The 19035-nt window shown below is 34.5% G+C and overlaps 1 protein-coding gene across 1 annotated transcript in view; it reads right to left on the bottom strand.

The window, feature by feature from the left end:
• Window positions 1-91: 91 nt before the first annotated feature.
• The window catches only part of LOC132559829 (meiosis inhibitor protein 1-like), a 61218-nt gene continuing 42274 nt past the window's right edge, over window positions 92-19035 (bottom strand). Inside the window, exons 11-30 of the mRNA XM_060224458.1 lie at window positions 18785-18919; window positions 17775-17981; window positions 13094-13235; window positions 12621-12781; window positions 11515-11642; window positions 10958-11063; window positions 10588-10699; window positions 10144-10192; window positions 7402-7526; window positions 6898-7038; window positions 6492-6563; window positions 5507-5603; window positions 4129-4227; window positions 3393-3503; window positions 3053-3195; window positions 2714-2947; window positions 2165-2246; window positions 1683-1795; window positions 744-926; window positions 92-479 (exon numbers count right to left, since the gene is read on the bottom strand). Of these exons, the coding sequence (XP_060080441.1) occupies window positions 372-479; window positions 744-926; window positions 1683-1795; window positions 2165-2246; window positions 2714-2947; window positions 3053-3195; window positions 3393-3503; window positions 4129-4227; window positions 5507-5603; window positions 6492-6563; window positions 6898-7038; window positions 7402-7526; window positions 10144-10192; window positions 10588-10699; window positions 10958-11063; window positions 11515-11642; window positions 12621-12781; window positions 13094-13235; window positions 17775-17981; window positions 18785-18919 (2548 nt within the window). The 3' untranslated portion in view covers window positions 92-371. The remainder of the gene's footprint in view (window positions 480-743; window positions 927-1682; window positions 1796-2164; window positions 2247-2713; window positions 2948-3052; window positions 3196-3392; window positions 3504-4128; window positions 4228-5506; window positions 5604-6491; window positions 6564-6897; window positions 7039-7401; window positions 7527-10143; window positions 10193-10587; window positions 10700-10957; window positions 11064-11514; window positions 11643-12620; window positions 12782-13093; window positions 13236-17774; window positions 17982-18784; window positions 18920-19035) is intronic.

Below are 19035 nucleotides of genomic sequence, written 5' to 3'. Positions count from 1 at the left end.
ACAGCTGAGGTATCCAAGTATTTGCAAATGCCTTCAAATAGAAAACAATTCGGATGTCGAAGTTACCTGTGGGAAAGGAGAAAAGACGATGGAAGTTTTGTAATTTTATTTGTTATTTGAAATTCAATTACAAATTTTGCAGTGAGAATTCTGACTGAATCTTTATCTAGTCTCCTGGTGTTGATCATCTTCTACCTGACAGAGGAACATCAAGTCCTGTTGGTTTGTCCATTTGATCTCCACAACTGCATAAAATGAGATTCTCATGTTGTTTTCATCTTGCTACTACCTCTAATCAATATCTTGAGGTGTAGTTGAATCTGATATAATGGTTCTTCAGGGTCAGTACATTAAAAGTTCAAAGCTGTAGCCTAGCTTGTTGGTGAGGTTGAAATTGGTGTTTGGTCTTCACCCTGAAGCAGTGCTGTTAGAACTTCCCTGTGTTTGGAAAGCAAATCTCCAGGAAGAATTTTCATCACCTTTGAAGTTAGAAATGTAAATGAAAGAAAAAATAGTTTCATATAACATATGGAACTTAATTCATCATGCTGTCATGATTGACAGTATGAATTAAACATGCATTAAATGTGCTTGTATTTCTGTGATCATTTCACTGAAAATGTGATAATGAAATTTTATTCACATTAAAGAATATAAATTTAACTCCTTGAACAAGAAAATGAAAAACAGTTCATCGCTACTAACATGTTTGATATCAATAGCGTAATCTTTCAATCATGAACCTTTTTAGTGAGGTTGTGTAGTCCATGCATGATGGACTGGGAGTGGTTTGGCATATCCTGTTTTAGTAGAAAGTCCAAGAGAAGAGACAATAGCTGAGGGGACATTCCTAGACCAGACACTGCTTGTGTAGATGGCCCCTGGCCAGTCACCAGCTGCGAAGATGGATCCTGCTCACACAACACCTGAAAATTTTGACATATGAACTCTGGTGAACAAAAAATCCGTAACAATTTTTGCTATATTTTAGAAGTTGGATGAGCATGAATAGGAAAAGAATGTAAATTCATTTTATAAAAGGAAAATATATGACTGAAATGATTTTTAGGTCACCTGAAACAAAGTCTTAAGTTTGCATACACCAGTATCAATTCTGTTCTGTCTGCCCCAATGCTGAGACTGATGGACAGGTTCTAAAACTGTCCAAAGACTTCAAGACCTCAGGTGACCGTTAAGGCCCATGGGCTTCTTGTAAATTGTAAATTCAATAACAGCTTTTTGAAGGTTAGCAGTTATGATTCACAGGCTGACATCAAATAAGTCAAGATCAGGCATCTAGAATGTATTGTTATGTGATTTGCTACATATATTTATGCGATTATCTGCTGATTGCACAACTCAATTTGCTGTTTACACAAAATATGTTATATACATTTTGTTCATTCTCACAGTTACAAGAAATTGTGATGATTGAACCGAAAATTTTTAATTTTCATGTCCACAGTTGCAGTGACCTAATTTCAGTGCAATGCATTTCAACATCCATCAGAGTTCATTTGCATACTATTTTGGGAATACAAGTATATATTTGCACTGGTGAAAGTGCTTCATTAAAACAAACTACATACCAATGTTGCAGTCAGATTCCTTGTCTAGTTTACCACAAGTCCATTACAATGCCAGTGAAAATTTCAATGTTCACTACGCGCTTGTACACTGACCTGCTGTATCAGCAATATTGTACAATACACACTTTCCTCATCACCAGCGATGTACGTCTGTAGCACTACTTCCAACATCAAACAGTTCCATGGGTGAGTTTTAAGATGTCGTTCTGAAGTTGCCAAAAACCGTACTCTGCTAGTGAATTGGTATATATGATAATCACTACATAACCTAGATTGAATGAAAGATTTGATTTTTTTATAATATTTCTTTTAATTATATTTTTTTTATAATATATTTTTTATAAATATTAGCCTGAAATTTTGTACATAGTTGTAAGATGAGAAGATGCAAATAAATCATGTTTGATCCTATTCATTTTTTTTTTTTTTTTTGAGTTATGACCCTTGGAATCATTTGTGCTATTTTCTCAGTGCTGGATAGGGATACTGAACTAAAATTAATAAGAAATTGTATTTAAAATGTCCCTGTTATTTTCTCCAATCATTGAAAGCCATTACAAGCTGTATCAGCTCACCAAGACGAGGATCAACAGTGTGAAGGTAACAAAAGAGGGACTGTATACACTGGACAGAACAAGTCTTTGCCTGTAGCATCTCCTACAATAGATTGAGGACAGAAGGATGGGTATATTAGGTACAACAATACAGCAATACAGTAGTGACCATCAGCATAGTAGCATCTTGAATGTGCCTGTTACTTCTAATATTACAATTTCATCATGTTGAATTTGAACAACAATAGCTTTAATAAATTTTACCCTGTCTGACCAAGGATCTTTCTTTTTTTTCGAATTGATAGATACAGATGTATCTGTAATTAACTTTAAATTTACAACAAGATAATGCAAAATGTGATATTATTTTCCATGCCCTGCTGTTTAAAAGAAAGACACACAATCATATATATATATGTTAATATTACATGGGGGAAACCATATTAGGATTCATTAATACATGTAAATCATGTTTAATGAGAAGTTAATGTTCAGCTTTTAAGGAAATGTTGATCTTGGTTTAGACATTACATTACCATTTTATTGATCCTTTACATATTGAACCCTGACCTGTAACACCAACTGCTGCAGATAAAGGTAGACCTCACGAATCTCTGAGGAAGTGAAGGGACATGCTGGGTGTGGTGGGTAGCGCTGGGTGTGGGCAAGTGTCAGCATTCTGCTGTTAAACTGATGCTGGAACAAGGTGCTTAGAAGGTCCAGTCTGGCAAGTAGGAGAGTAGGATGGTCTGTGTTCAGGTACTGGCTGATTGGTAACAAATCAATCTTGATGGGCCTGGTACACTGTAATAATACAGGACAAAGCATGTAAAAGCCTTCACACAGTGACAAGAAAATCATGTACATTAAGTGTAGGAAAATGGTGCTTTTTTATATCCGTGAAGATACCTGATGTTGTGGTAGGCCGGAAGTGTAGCGTACCATCTCTACTACAATGCTGAGGGCTGCTGAGGAAAGTGCTGGATCTGTGCTGGCACAAAGATTCTCTAATCTTTCCAACATGTCTTCATTTTGTGTCAGCAAGGATAACCCTGAAATAGCAATAAAACAAGAGTGAAGCACAAAAAAATTGTCAACCACATCAAGTCCAGTTTTTAAACATGATCAAAACACTGAAGAACACTGAAACAACTGTGAATTATTAAAAGGAACACAAAGTATACAAATATCAAAATCTTAAATGATATGTTTTGGAAAATTTCAAGGTAGAAAACGTATGTTAAGGTACCTCTGTGTGTGGATGCTGTGTCAGACCCCTGGACACTGATCTGGATGTACTGGAAACAGGTTAGAAGAAGTGACATGGGTTTGATGGTGTTACAGGCAGAAAACTTGGTAACTGGAAAGAGAGAAAATACAGTATTACCTTAATCATCACTTTGGTTGTCAGTGCTACAGCTACACCTTATCGTAGGATATATATTACTGTAAACATGGTATTTCTGCTTGGGCTTGTTTTTTTATTTCAGCAGACAAACTGTACATGCATGGGTTATTTTTTGCGATTACCTAATGCATATTTGACATATATTTTATATAAAAAATTCATACACATGAGTGAAATTAAATACATGGCTGAATAACTTTGTCGAGTTAAGTGTAAATTTCACCCAGGTATAAATTTCCACATTTACAGTAATTGATGAAATATAAAATATATTGCTTTACCACTATTTATATATTTTATTTAACTTGCATGCTGAACAGCAGAAAGGCATTTTGAAACACCAAATGTTTACAAAAGTCAAAGAGATGTGAAATAATATAACTCTACATTGCAAGAATCCTGCTGTGGAAGATTTCCTGATGAACAAACCCTCGTCTGACTTGTATTACTGTGATTAAAACTGTTTGGCTTATTTACTTTCATATCATACCTATATATGGTAATGCATTGTACTATATATATATAGCCTTTTACACAGCAGAACAAATGAAAGAAACTTATGATGACTCTAACTAACCATGGTAGAGGATTTTGATGTCTGAAGTAGAAACAGAAGTGTCAGGAGTGTGTTGTTTACAGAACAGATGAAGACTCAATAATGCTTCAAGACCAGCATCTGTGGGCACAATATTACAAGTGAAAACAATACAGTCACAAACTGCTGGCTTTTTGGGCACAATATTATATTACAGATAGATAAAACTGTATAGTCTCTGTAGGTATAATCACATTCATCAAGTTTGCACCTTACTAGACCAGTGTCTGTGGGGACATTCATATCTATTACAAACTGTTGGGACAGTAACACTGACCTCTAAATGTACATCCAATCACACCAGTTTCTGTGCAGACAATCATTGTACATCCACCCACACCAGTTTCTGTGTAGACAAACATACATGTTACGAACTGTTGGGACAGAAACACTGGCCTCTAAATGTACATCCAATCACACCAGTTTCTGTGTAGACAATCACACTAGTCACAAACTGTTGGGACAGTAACACTGGCCCCTAACTGTACATCCACCCACACCAGTCTCTGTGTAGACAATCATACAGGTTACAAACTGTTGGGACAGTAACACTGGCCTCTAAATGTACATCCAATCACACCAGTTTCTGTGCAGACAATCATTGTACATCCACCCACACCAGTCTCTGTGTAGACAATCATACAGGTTACAAACTGTTGGGACAGAAACACTGGCCTCTAAATTTACATCCAATCACACCAGTTTCTGTGTAGACAATCATACAGGTTACAAACTGTTGGGACAGTAACACTGGCCTCTAAATGTACATCCAATCACACCAGTTTCTGTGCAGACAATCATTGTACATCCACCCACACCAGTCTCTGTGTAGACAATCATACAGGTTACAAACTGTTGGGACAGAAACACTGGCCTCTAAATTTACATCCAATCACACCAGTTTCTGTGTAGACAATCATACAGGTTACAAACTGTTGGGACAGTAACACTGGCCTCTAAATGTACATCCAATCACACCAGTTTCTGTGTAGACAATCACACTAGTCACAAACTGTACGTCAAACCAGATCAGACTCTGTTGAGACAAACACAACGATTACTAATTGTACAACGGGCCAATCTTTTTTGGGATCAAGCACAATTGTTACAAACTTTACAGAGAATCAGATGAATCTCAAAGGACAATCTCAATGCTTACAAACTGTAAACCTTTGCACACCTGTTGGAGGTAAGATGACGGAGAATTTATACTTAAAATGTTCATAAGAACTAGAACTGGCTAAGGTATGCAATCTTACATCGGTAATTTGATGAAGAAATTGTAAATTCAAATCTCATGACTAAATCCATGATATGATTATTTTAGTTACTATGGAATGACTGGCTGCTCCGTACTGACCATGTTGACCCTTGTCCAGGAATATCTGATGTAGCCAGTCAGCAGTGTGTTCACTAAGATAAAACAGGTAATCAGCTCTCTCCTCAGGATCAGTTACCTACTCAGGGGTATATAAATTACTCCATACTTTAACATGATACTGTTGATATTGCAAGTTTTTTAAAGAAAAATCGTGTTTTAAATATGACTGGTTTCAGGTACATTTTGTTTCAATTAAACAAACCGTATAGATAAAGTATTTGATGACTGAAATGATAATGCTTTGAAGATTTAGTTCAGATTTAATAAAATATCCATATACGTATGGAAAGGTAAATAGATCCTACACAAGTTTCCAGTCCCCCATAGAGATTTAATCAAAAGTCTTCCTTTAATATGCACGTACATGTCTTTGGCAAGGTGGAATGAACAATTAGTAAGACGTCTTTATACAAAATGGGGAAAAAAGTATGTTGATGCGAATCTAAGAGATATTTGCAAACATTTGTGAGATAAACCTATTTTTAGACTGATATATTCATCTGAAAAGATAATATTTCTTCTCTCCATTCCTGATCATCATCCAAACATAAGGAACCTACAGTCAATCACTGCTCCAATAGATGTCATTACAAATATGGTCATACCAAAGGTTTTGTAATGCATGATACTCTCAGCATAGTAGTTATGTGAATAATTAGGATTTTACATAATTTTGTTTCATATCCAAGCGACAAAATCATGATTTTGTTGAGGCCATTGTGAAATAAAATGCAAAGTAAAAGGAACTTTATAAACATAATGAAACAGAAAACTAATTAAATTAAATTTAATCTAATTCATTTTCATACACTCCATTACAACATGTTGCTAATGAAATGTTAAAGCTGCTATATTGGGTCTGTATCTCAAAATTTTATTGCCACTTCATGACATCACGATACAATTATACTGATGGTTGAATTCTGATCATATATAACCACTTGATTAGGATCTGTGTTTTTACCTCTGCTGTAAAACTACAAAGTATGTTCTGTGTAACTCTGATAACAGCCTCATTTGATGTGAGAAATAGACTCTGTAACAAGTTGATAAAAGAGAACAGTTTTAGATGGTGAAATATATAGATCATGAAATTACCATATTGAAATAAATGAAGAGATTCTTGTCTTGTTAACTTAAAGTATAAATAATTAATTTAACTATTTATAATATACCGATGTGTTGTATTATTTATTCGCATTCTGATTACAATAAATAACTAAAATAAAAAATATGGATGAAAATTTTAAGTCCTGCACAATTTCATCTTTGATCCTTAGTAGATATTGGCATGAATTATTCAACTGTAGGAAGACAAAGAAATATTGTATTGTTTCATTATTTAAACTGCAGACTAAGACTATTCTCACCAAGAGTACATCAATCAGATACTTCTCCCTGCACAGCTGCAGCAAGGCCTGGACATCAGGGTGGTCTCTCACCCAATCTTGTGTTCCTGCTGGCTCTCCGTCCTCCTGGGGACCACACAGACGCATCAGCCACGCCTCAGCCTGCCAATACAATCAGTGTTATACATAGTATTGAACATATTCCAGCTGGATCCAGAAATTCTTTAATGGACTTATTTTAATTTCATTCCACATTCAATATTATCAGTGTCACTCACTCTCCCTATTTCACTCTCCTATTTTTTCTGGTCTGCTGAAAAGCTGTCATAGTAGATACAAAAACCCACAAATTAAATCAAAATAAATAAATTCAAAGTTATACTCATCACTTTCATTTGTTTGTTATACTCAAAATTTTGTGTTTTATACTGACAACTTTGTGTCTGACAATCAATATTTTGTTATATAATCTACATTAAACACACTGTTTGTGATATTAACCTATTTGTATATCATTTTACTCACAACTTTATATGCACAAGTCTTTTGTAGCTGCTGGTGTTGGCAAGACCAACGTAGGATGGCCAGATGGTGGGTATACCATTTCTCTACTGGGCACTCTGTCAGAAACTTGGACAAGCTAGTGATAACTGTGAATACAAGAAAGGTAATTATATATAATTCAAATCCACCGAATGAGAAAAAAAGGGCTCATAATTTGTCACATGGCCTTATATATACTGAAGTAGTAAAGAACCTTAACCTAGAAAAGATTGTATAACATATAATGTGCCACTACTCTTACTTCTGTAGAATTAAAAATGTAACCAAAGAGGTGAAGTCTCAGAGCAGATGATTGGTAAGCTACTGGACTAGGCAGGCATGAAACCCTCGAGTCATAAGGGTTTCCCAGCCTCCATGCCTAGGAGTTCTGAAAGATCACAAACGCCAACATTCATGGTCATCCAAGAAAATCAACATACTGACCTGTTTTCAAAAGGTTCAAATTGAGCAGATTTATCTTTCAGCATTGTAAGTATATCTTTTCCAAGCCTTAAATAATTTTGTGTATCATCAAACATGTAAGTGTCTGTTTGTGCTAGATTGCCATGTCTATTGATTAAGTTATATTTTACAACAAAGAAAAACTGCTCAGGAACAGTGTAACAACACAACTAAAAAGAAACATTGTAACAAAACAACTGCTCAAAAACAGTGTAATAACACCTGAAAACTGCTCAGAAACAGTGTAACAAAACATGAGAACGGCTCAGAAACAGTGTAACAAAATCTGAAAACTGCTCAGTAACAGTGTAACAAAATCTGAAAACTGCTCAGTAACAGTGTAACAAAATCTGAAAACTGCTCAGAAACAGTGTAACAAAATCTGAAAACTGCTCAGAAACAGTGTAACAAAGCCTGAAAACTGCTCAGAAACAGTGTAACAAAATCTGAAAACTGCTCAGAAACAGTGTAACAAAATCTGAAAACTGCTCAGAAACAGTGTAACAAAATCTGAAAACTGCTCAGAAACAGTGTAACAAAATCTGAAAACTGCTCAGAAACAGTGTAACAAAGCCTGAAAACTGCTCAGAAATAGTGTAACAAAATCTGAAAACTGCTCAGAAACAGTGTAACAAAATCTGAAAACTGCTCAGAAACAATGTAACAAAATCTGAAAACTGCTCACAAACAGTGTAACAAAATCTGAAAACTGCTCAGAAACAATGTAACAAAGCCTGAAAACTGCTCAGAAACAGTATAACAAAATCTGAAAACTGCTCAGAAACAATGTAACAAAGCCTGAAAACTGCTCAGAAATAGTGTAACAAAATCTGAAAACTGCTCAGAAACAGTGTAACAAAATCTGAAAACTGCTCAGAAACAGTGTAACAAAATCTGAAAACTGCTCAGAAACAGTGTAACAAAATCTGAAAACTGCTCACAAACAGTGTAACAAAATCTGAAAACTGCTCAGAAACAGTGTAACAAAATCTGAAAACTGCTCAGAAATAGTGTAACAAAATCTGAAAACTGCTCACAAACAGTGTAACAAAATCTGAAAACTGCTCAGAAACAGTGTAACAAAATCTGAAAACTGCTCACAAACAGTGTAACAAAATCTGAAAACTGCTCAGAAACTGTAACAAAGCCTGAAAACTGCTCAGAAACAGTATAACAAAATCTGAAAACTGCTCAGAAATAGTGTAACAAAATCTGAAAACTGCTCAAAAACAGTGTAACAAAATCTGAAAACTGCTCAAAAACAGTGTAACAAAACCTGAAAACTGCTCAGAAATAGTGTAACAAAATCTGAAAACTGCTCAGAAACAGTATAACAAAATCTGAAAACTGCTCAGAAATAGTGTAACAAAATCTGAAAACTGCTCAGAAACAGTGTAACAAAATCTGAAAACTGCTCAGAAACAGTGTAACAAAATCTGAAAACTGCTCAGAAACAGTGTAACAAAACCTGAAAACTGCTCAGAAACAGTGTAACAAAACCTGAAAACTGCTCAAAAACATTGTAACAAAACTGCTCAGAAACAGTGTAACAAAATCTGAAAACTGCTCAGAAACAGTGTAACAAAATCTGAAAACTGCTCACAAACAGTGTAACAAAATCTGAAAACTGCTCACAAACAGTGTAACAAAATCTGAAAACTGCTCAGAAACAGTGTAACAAAATCTGAAAACTGCTCAGAAACAGTGTAACAAAATCTGAAAACTGCTCAGAAACAGTGTAACAAAATCTGAAAACTGCTCAGAAACAGTGTAACGAAATCTGAAAACTGCTCAGAAACAGTGTAACAAAACCTGAACACTGCTCAAAAACAGTGTAACAAAATCTGAAAACTGCTCAGAAACAGTGTAACAAAACCTGAAAACTGCTCAGGAACAGTGTAACAAAACCTGAAAAAGAACAATGTAACAAAAAAACTGCTCAGGAACAATGTACAAAACCTGAAAAGGAACAACATTACAAAACAATTGTTCAGGAACCGTGTAACAAAACCTGAAAAGGAACAATGGAATAAAAAAACTGCTCAGAAACAGTGTAACAAAATCTGAAAACTGCTCACAAACAGTGTAACAAAATCTGAAAACTGCTCAGAAACAGTATAACAAAATCTGAAAACTGCTCAGAAACAGTGTAACAAAATCTGAAAACTGCTCAGAAACAGTGTAACAAAAATTGTTAAGGAACAATAATGTAACAGTGTACTAAAACTTTCAACAGATAAAGAAAAACCCAAAATGATTTACATTTCTCTTCCTGTTCACTTTGGGCATCCCTATTCAGACAGAAAGCCATCTGTGATGTAGAATGGCAATGATTAGTACAATATTTGTATTTGACATGAGAATATATTAAAGTTTTTTTTACTCTCATTCATAAAGTTACTGTAATGCAAAAGTAAGTGACTGAACTACTGTAAAAGTCACTTTGGAGGATTTCTATTTTTACTGCTTTCCTGAACAGTATAAATCCAAGAAAGAGATACCATATAATTATTATTACAGAGAAAACTACTGTCTATTTTATAATCTCTATGAAAAACTTATTCTCTTTATTTTAAACCTGCCAAAATTTAAACCATTTAAAGTAAATTAATTTCAAAAATTATTATGTAAAGATAATTCTTGAAATTGTAAACATTTGAACACTATAGATATTACCAGTACATTTCACCTTTTATTTGTACTTACTGCCATGAGGAAAATGAAGTGCTTTTTTGTAAGGGGAGATAACTCTTCTAACCCTATTTTAGTGGTGCAAAAGTCGTCCAGAACAATTTGCAAGTCTGACCCTGAGAGTATCCTGCCAAACAAAAATTACCATGAGTAATGTAATTATAAGAATTGAAATCCCTTTACCAACCACATATTTATTATTATTTTTTTTAGACTTAATTCAAAACTTTGAAAGTAAGTTAAGCTTTCAGAAATGTTGATATCTCCTTATTCTTGATGGTTGATTATCAGATATGTAACACTTATGTCCATGAACATGATTGAATTGCCATTAGACATTCTACTTTATCAGTTTGTCTGTTATGAAATAATATAGTTTTCATACATTTCATCATTGTTGAAAGCATGATACAACAGAAACAGGTACACATCCTTGGTTTCCATCTTCAGAGAAAATTGCAAAATAATTCTTGGTAGGTCTTGAATTTTATCTAAAAATTAAACCAAATAACAAATAAAGGTGATGATGAGTGTACCTCGAAAATCAAAGTCTATCAATTCAATATCTATACAACCTTGTAGAATTCTTATCCTTGTATCAGATTTATCTTACTGTTTTACTGAACACACCTCCATGTAAAAAGTTCATTAACCCATTTATGTAAGTCATGATATCAAATTTTACACCGAAACCTGATTGGAATAGAAAAGATTGAGCAGATGTCCTACACATGTCTAACCTACATTGAACAAAGGACAAGGATTAAACAAGTCCCCTTACTACATGATCATGTCTGTCAAAACTATTCCAGACAAGAGTCATACTAGGAGCTGGTAAGTACAGAATAGTCCTGACAGGGATCACACAGATTAATACATTGATGGAGTAACCATGACAATGATTATATAGGTATAAACATACATTGTTTGAAAGATACTTACACTGTATGTTGTTCATTGTGTCTGAAGTCCATGCTGGTAAGGGATGTACAGGGTTGCTGCTCTCATGTAACACTTGACACATCACCAATATACAATCACCTACCATACTTTTAGTTGTCCTAGTCGTACTACAATACATTGATATCACCTATCATTACCAATACACAACCACATACCATACTCTTAGTTGTCCTGGTCATACTACAACACATTGACTTCACCTAACATTGACAGATTCGGGTTAAAGGTTAAATGTTCCTCTGTGTGGATTATTTATCAAAATTAATGTTTATATGGATTCCTCACATACATACCTGAAGTTCATCACATCTTTCTATGAGTGGCAATGATAGTTATTTGCTAATGTCAATCTATAAAACAGCAGACATTGTGGAGATCCTTCAGAGATAACAAGTGACGGCAGCATAGTAGAAGGTTTATTTATGATTCCTTACAGAATTTCACATTTGGAGACAATATATTTGACAATTTACTTTATTTAGCTACAATATTATAATAATTGCAGTGATCCAGTGAATTGAGAATTTGACCTGTCATATTTCATATTGACATCTTACAGACAAATTTAACTTGAAAGGGGAGAACAGTGAATCAAAACATATCACTTAGATTGTCAGCTTTGTTCTCTCCACCTTGGCTATCTAATGTGAAATTACCCCATGTCCCCATCAATAAATTCCTCAATGTTAAGTCAATTAAGTACCTCAACATGAAAGATCAGTAAAAAAATTGGCATGACAACGTACATTAAAAAAAAAGTTATATCACCATTATTTTAGAACTAAGGTTATAAATACCTTATTACAATGTTGATATCTGTAGATCCGCGACGCAATTATGACATTATTATCCTGTTTTTATAGATATGTTACACCATATTTTGCTTCTTTAAATCAACACATTGGTTAATAAAATGTTAAGTTTATCGTACCAATCATACAAATTCAAAAGCTTAGTACTAGTAATCATGATGTTATAAGTTCTCATTCTTTGTGTTCTACACATTATCTCCCTTGGACTGTACATCTAGCAGTTACTGTCACTAATCCTACAGACATGGTCAGTTAAATGTGATGTATCCATACCTATGTTGTGTATGAATGTCCAGTATCCTGGTCAGCATACCGTTAACACAGAGTTGGTGGATTACAGAGGTCATGAAGCTGGTGTCAAGTTCATACAACTGACATGTCAACTCGGACAAGGCTCCCAGCAATCTCACATCTTCTGTCTGATCCAATTCATTCTGTATCAACAATTACATGTCAAATATAAAGCTTTCTGAAATAAACAAATCTATTCAACATATCATTAGTGTGTTATCAGTATCACATGAATATTAGATTGTACAAAATTTATATAAACTATTTAAAGAATTTTCTTCAGTTCAACAAGTCTGAATGAAGTCTAACTTCATACAGATGAGATAAAAACATGGTAGTATGAGTTTGAACAATCTTATAAATAAAATGCAAACATCTGCATGACCATGACAAGATAGCTGATTTGATATCCAGATTTTACAAATGTCAGTATATTAAAAGTATTGGTTTAATACCATCACCAAAGGCAAACAATCTTCTGCACTGGAGTTCTGTAGGAAATCCTGAAATCTCTGGATCGAGGTTCTCTTATTAACATTGGGGGCTGAGAAAGTGGACACTGAAGCTTTGGGATCGTTGACACATGCCTTCAGTAGCCTACATGTTAATTATAGAAAGTTAAAGAAACATCACTCCAGTGTCTATAAACAGCAAACATGTCAACCTAAATATACCAAACCTCCATAACCCTCTTTTTACAGATACCAAACCTCCATAACCCTCTTTTTACAGATACCAAACCTCCATAACCCTCTTTTTACAAATACCCTAAACATGTCAACCTAATGTACTAAACCTTCATAACCCTCTTTTTACAGATACCCTAAACATGTCAACCTAATGTACTAAACCTTCATAACCCTCTTTTTACAGATACCAAACCTCCATAACCCTCTTTTTACAGATACCCTAAACATGTCAAACTAAATATACCAAACCTCCATAACCCTCTTTTTACAGATACCAAACCTCCATAACCCTCTTTTTACAGATACCCTAATCATGTCAAACTAATGTACTAAACCTCCATAACCCTCTTTTTACAGATACCCTAATCATTTCAACCTAAATATACCAAACCTCCATAACCCTCTTTTTACAGATACCCTAATCATGTCAACCTAAATATACCAAACCTCCATAACCCTCTTTTTACAGATACCCTCATCATGTCAACCTAAATATACCAAACCTCCATAACCCTCTTTTTACAGATACCCTAATCATGTCAACCTAAATATACCAAACCTCCATAACCCTCTTTTTACAGATACCAAACCTCCATAACCCTCTTTTTACAAATACCCTAAACATGTCAACCTAATGTACTAAACCTTCATAACCCTCTTTTTACAGATACCAAACCTCCATAACCCTCTTTTTACAGATACCCTAATCATGTCAACCTAAATATACCAAACCTCCATAACCCTCTTTTTACAGATACCCTAAACATGTCAACCTAAATATACCAAACCTCCATAACCCTCTTTTTACAGATACCAAACCTCCATAACCCTCTTTTTACAGATACCCTAAACATGTCAACCTAATGTACTAAACCTTCATAACCCTCTTTTTACAGATACCAAACCTCCATAACCCTCTTTTTACAGATACCCTAAACATGTCAACCTAAATATACCAAACCTCCATAACCCTCTTTTTACAGATACCCTAATCATGTCAAACTAATGTACTAAACCTCCATAACCCTCTTTTTACAGATACCCTAATCATGTCAACCTAAATATACCAAACCTCCATAACCCTCTTTTTACAGATACCCTAAACATGTCAACCTAAATATACCAAACCTCCATAACCCTCTTTTTACAGATACCAAACCTCCATAACCCTCTTTTTACAGATACCCTAAACATGTCAACCTAAATATACCAAACCTCCATAACCCTCTTTTTACAGATACCCTAATCATGTCAACTTAAATATACCAAACCTCCATAACCCTCTTTTTACAGATACCCTAAACATGTCAACCTAAATATACCAAACCTCCATAACCCTCTTTTTACAGATACCCTAAACATGTCAAACTAACATACTAAACCTTCATAACCCTCTTTTTACAGATACCCTAAACATGTCAAACTAAATATACCAAACCTCCATAACCCTCTTTTTACAGATACCAAACCTCCATAACCCTCTTTTTACAGATACCCTAATCATGTCAAACTAAATATACCAAACCTCCATAACCCTCTTTTTACAGATACCCTAATCATGTCAACCTAAATATACCAAACCTCCATAACCCTCTTTTTACAGATACCCTAAACATGTCAACCTAAATATACCAAACCTCCATAACCCTCTTTTTACAGATACCAAACCTCCATAACCCTCTTTTTACAGATACCCCTAACATGTCAAACTAATGTACTAAACCTTCATAACCCTCTTTTTACAGATACCCTAAACATGTCAACCTAAATATACCAAACCTCCATAACCCTCTTTTTACAGATACCAAACCTCCATAACCCTCTTTTTACAGATACCCTAAACATGTCAACCTAATGTACTAAACCTTCATAACCCTCTTTTTACAGATACCCTAAACATGTCAACCTCTGTTTTAAACCTTCTAATCATGTCAACCTAAATATACCAAACCTCCATAACCCTCTTTTTACAGATACCCTAAACATGTCAACCTAAATATACAGATACCCTAAACATGTCAAACTAACGTACTAAACCTTCATAACCCTCTTTATACAGATACCCTAAACATGTCAAACTAACGTACTAAACCTTCATAACCCTCTTTTTACAGATACCCTAAACATGTCAAACTAACGTACTAAACCTTCATAACCCTCTTTTTACAGATACCCTAAACATGTCAAACTAATGTACTAAACCTTCATAACCCTCTTTTTACAGATACCCTAAACATGTCAACCTAATGTACTAAACCTCCATAACCCTCTTTTTACAGATACCCCTAACATGTCAAACTAATGTACTAAACCTTCATAACCCTCTTTTTACAGATACCCCTAACATGTCAAACTAATGTACTAAACCTTCATAACCCTCTTTTTACAGATACCCCTAACATGTCAAACTAATGTACTTAACCTCAAGGGTAAGAGTCAACCACACAGCCGATCCTATAAGTAAAACTTTGTTCCTTTTTCATATTCATCAAGTGGTTTTACATAAGAAATCACAATTGTTTCCAAATTATGACCCTTTATCTCATGAATTAGTCACCAATAAGTGATAAAACCAATTTGTGTTAAAGCTGTCTGCTTTTGATTTAGGCATCTTTTTTTTCTGGTATTCTACCATGTTTATCAGTAAAAGGAATCGGTTCTGTAATTGATCGTGACAGTGTGAAACATAAACAGGAGAAATGTACATGTATCCGCAACAAAAACAACAATAATGAATTTGTTTTATGTAGTAATTGATAGATCACCATTCACCGGCCTAACATAATGAAAATTATCTGGAAAGCATAGCCAAGGAAGCATCTCTAAAATTGCACGATTCATAGGTATAACCTGCAGCAACTTTTATGAATATTTCAGCCTCTTTTTGAACAATCTAAAAAAAAACTTGTTTGTTTGGTTCAGCTAATGAAACATTTTAGCTGTGATACTTGATGTTATTTCCCTCAAAGTGCCAAACGTCTGAACATTGCTGGTTAACCAGAACTATAATGTCATGGGTGCTACAGGCTTGTATGGGTTACACATCAATCTAACTAAAGTCTGATAATGGACAGATTTTTAACTGTTCAGTACTGGATATCACACAGGTGACATGATTTATTAGTAGAGAACTTTATCATCAGTGTTACCTTGACCTTTCACATCAATGCAGCCAAATTAATGAGATTAAGTCTATCAATAAGTGATCACACTCTCCTTCCTTTATTACACCTTTTCTATATCTTCAAATGTTTTCTGTAGCTAAAACCTATCTATTGTTTAATACTACATAACGATTAAACAGAGCTCTAATGGTGTTTATGGTACTGTAACTGCAATGGGATACAGACACATTCTATGTAGCATGTAAGTGCTGCATTTGAAAAATTTGGATCCCATTGCATTCACCACCCTATGTTGTTCAATAATGTATTTACATCATTCAATACTTTATTATAGCAATTTTGATTATTTTAAAACTATGTTATTGCTACATGGAGTGACTACAGTACACCTGGTAGTTACTATAATGTAAAACATGGCATCAATGACTCTGTGTATTATGTAATTTAGAATTATAACCAACAATGACAATGATATCAGTAATTCATACTTTGGTAATTAATACATCTAAAAATAATCTGTCAATGATGTAAATGAAGCATGCACAAGGATCACAAAGTGATCAGCACCAAAGTTTGAAACACCCATCATTTTGGTTTTCAACATATTTTGTTGGAGTAAGTGAAGGTGGAGTAATGAAACAGGAATGATAGCATTCTAGAGATATCTCATGTTGATGTAATGCTATTCCTGATAAAAAAAAACACACTAAGGACAGTTTAGTATCAGATAAAGCTGAGTGTTAGAAAGTGTGCTACGCCTAGACCACTGACATCGAAGTTCTTGATTCCAGGTTTAGGACTCGTACAACTTGTTTCTGAGAATGCCTGTTATAAAAGTAGGTTAATAATCCTTGTAACACTTACTTCAATATTTGAGTCAACTTCTAGTTACTAGATTAAGCTGGCCTTAGAAAAGATAGACAATTTTGTAATATCTGTGTCTACAATATAGTGATTTGGCAAAGCTAAATCTTTTGCCTGTCATTACAAATTTTTCCCAGTGATCACTGACCAACAACAAACAAACAAGTTTTTACTGCAACTTATTGTACTGATTTCAGAAAAAAACATGGGAGAGCCATGTGTTGGTTGATGTAACCATATTTTAATTGCAGGTGATGACACTTAAATTGTCGCAGGAAAGCATAACGAAAGTTGACTATCACCTTGCTTGCATTCATTTGTGGACTTTGTTGCTTACTACATATACAGTAATTTAAACACAAAGACTATTCTATTAGTTATATAGAGGCAGAAGTAAATCTTTACAGATGTTACCTTGACCTTCAAATATTACATGCAGAAGCACAGACATTGTTTACCGTATACATTTCAAATAAGTCTGACAGTAAGTGTAAATGTCGCTTTGCTCTTTCCCGCCTCCATGTCCAGTCTTCTTTCCTTTGGGTCTGTTAGGCTTAGCAGTTATAACCTCTGGACTATTAGCTTTTGCCCAGAAGATTTTGCTGCAGTGCCTGATTACATCCTCTAGCTCCTCAAAAGGCACAGGCAGCAAAAGATGATCCTTCCTATAATGGTTAATCAATCCTATTTAGATAAAACATAATTGTTTTCCTTCATTAATATAAACTTTATTTGTTTTACAACAATTGTTAATCAATCACTCTTGTTGGCCCGGATGTAAGCGCGCGAGGAGCCTTAGGTAAAACATAATTGTTTTCCTTCATTAGATATAATATCAGAAACCAAGAGATTTTACCATATTAGTAATATTTCTGTTTTTATATATCCTAGATACTCCAGGGGTTATAGTCACTATGGCTCTCTGCACCCTGGAAGACTTAATTGCAAAACTGGAGTTTCCATGTGCAACACCTTGTGAATAAGATGAAAAGACTAGTTTGATCCTTTGATGTACATTAAAGAAATCTTGAAGTTGGGCGTCCCTCCTTTGTAATCTTCAAAGGAGCGTGCCAGTCTGTGTTTGGTCAGTCTTTTTCCACTAGACCAATGAAATTACTTTGCCTGTGGCTGCTATTTTGCCATGAAATGTGCCAGGGGTGAAGAGAGCAAAAGTGAGTGCAACCCCTAGAGTATCAAGGATGGTTTAAACTCTACTCTTTATATAATATCATCTTTAAATGAAATATATGAGTCTTCATTATTTTTTTTTTTTTAGTCTTTTTAAAAACTTTCAAAAATAACAATTTAATGTGATTTCCAATGACATTAATGATGGTACCCATCAATTTTAGAACCCAAGCAAAGTATAAATGTATCCCTTCATTTCTCAATATAATGGAGAAGATCACAACGGAAGTCTTCCCATATTGACTGATATATCAAGCATCGTAACTTAGTATACGCCTACCTGATGATTGCCTCAAGAACTGAAAGGGAGGCTGAGAAGACCATTGGATGTTGTTGTTTGAGTCCACGACTGATGACTGACATGCAAAATTGGACCATCTTAGCATTGATGAACAGCGGCACATTGCTAGGCTGTCTGTACATAAAATCAATCAATTAGTTTCCAAGGTAAATTTTGTAAAATCTGATGCTGAAATATTAAATGAAAGGTCAAAATGACATATTTCAATGTGTACAATGTAATGATGATGT

This window comes from Ylistrum balloti, unplaced genomic scaffold (assembly GCF_031769215.1).
Source record: "Ylistrum balloti isolate Yb309-2 unplaced genomic scaffold, AGI_CSIRO_Ybal_v1 Utg370974, whole genome shotgun sequence".
NCBI lineage: Eukaryota > Metazoa > Mollusca > Bivalvia > Pectinida > Pectinidae > Ylistrum > Ylistrum balloti.
Note: the sequence above shows the minus strand (reverse complement) of the source record. Positions and strands in the feature narration are given on the sequence as shown.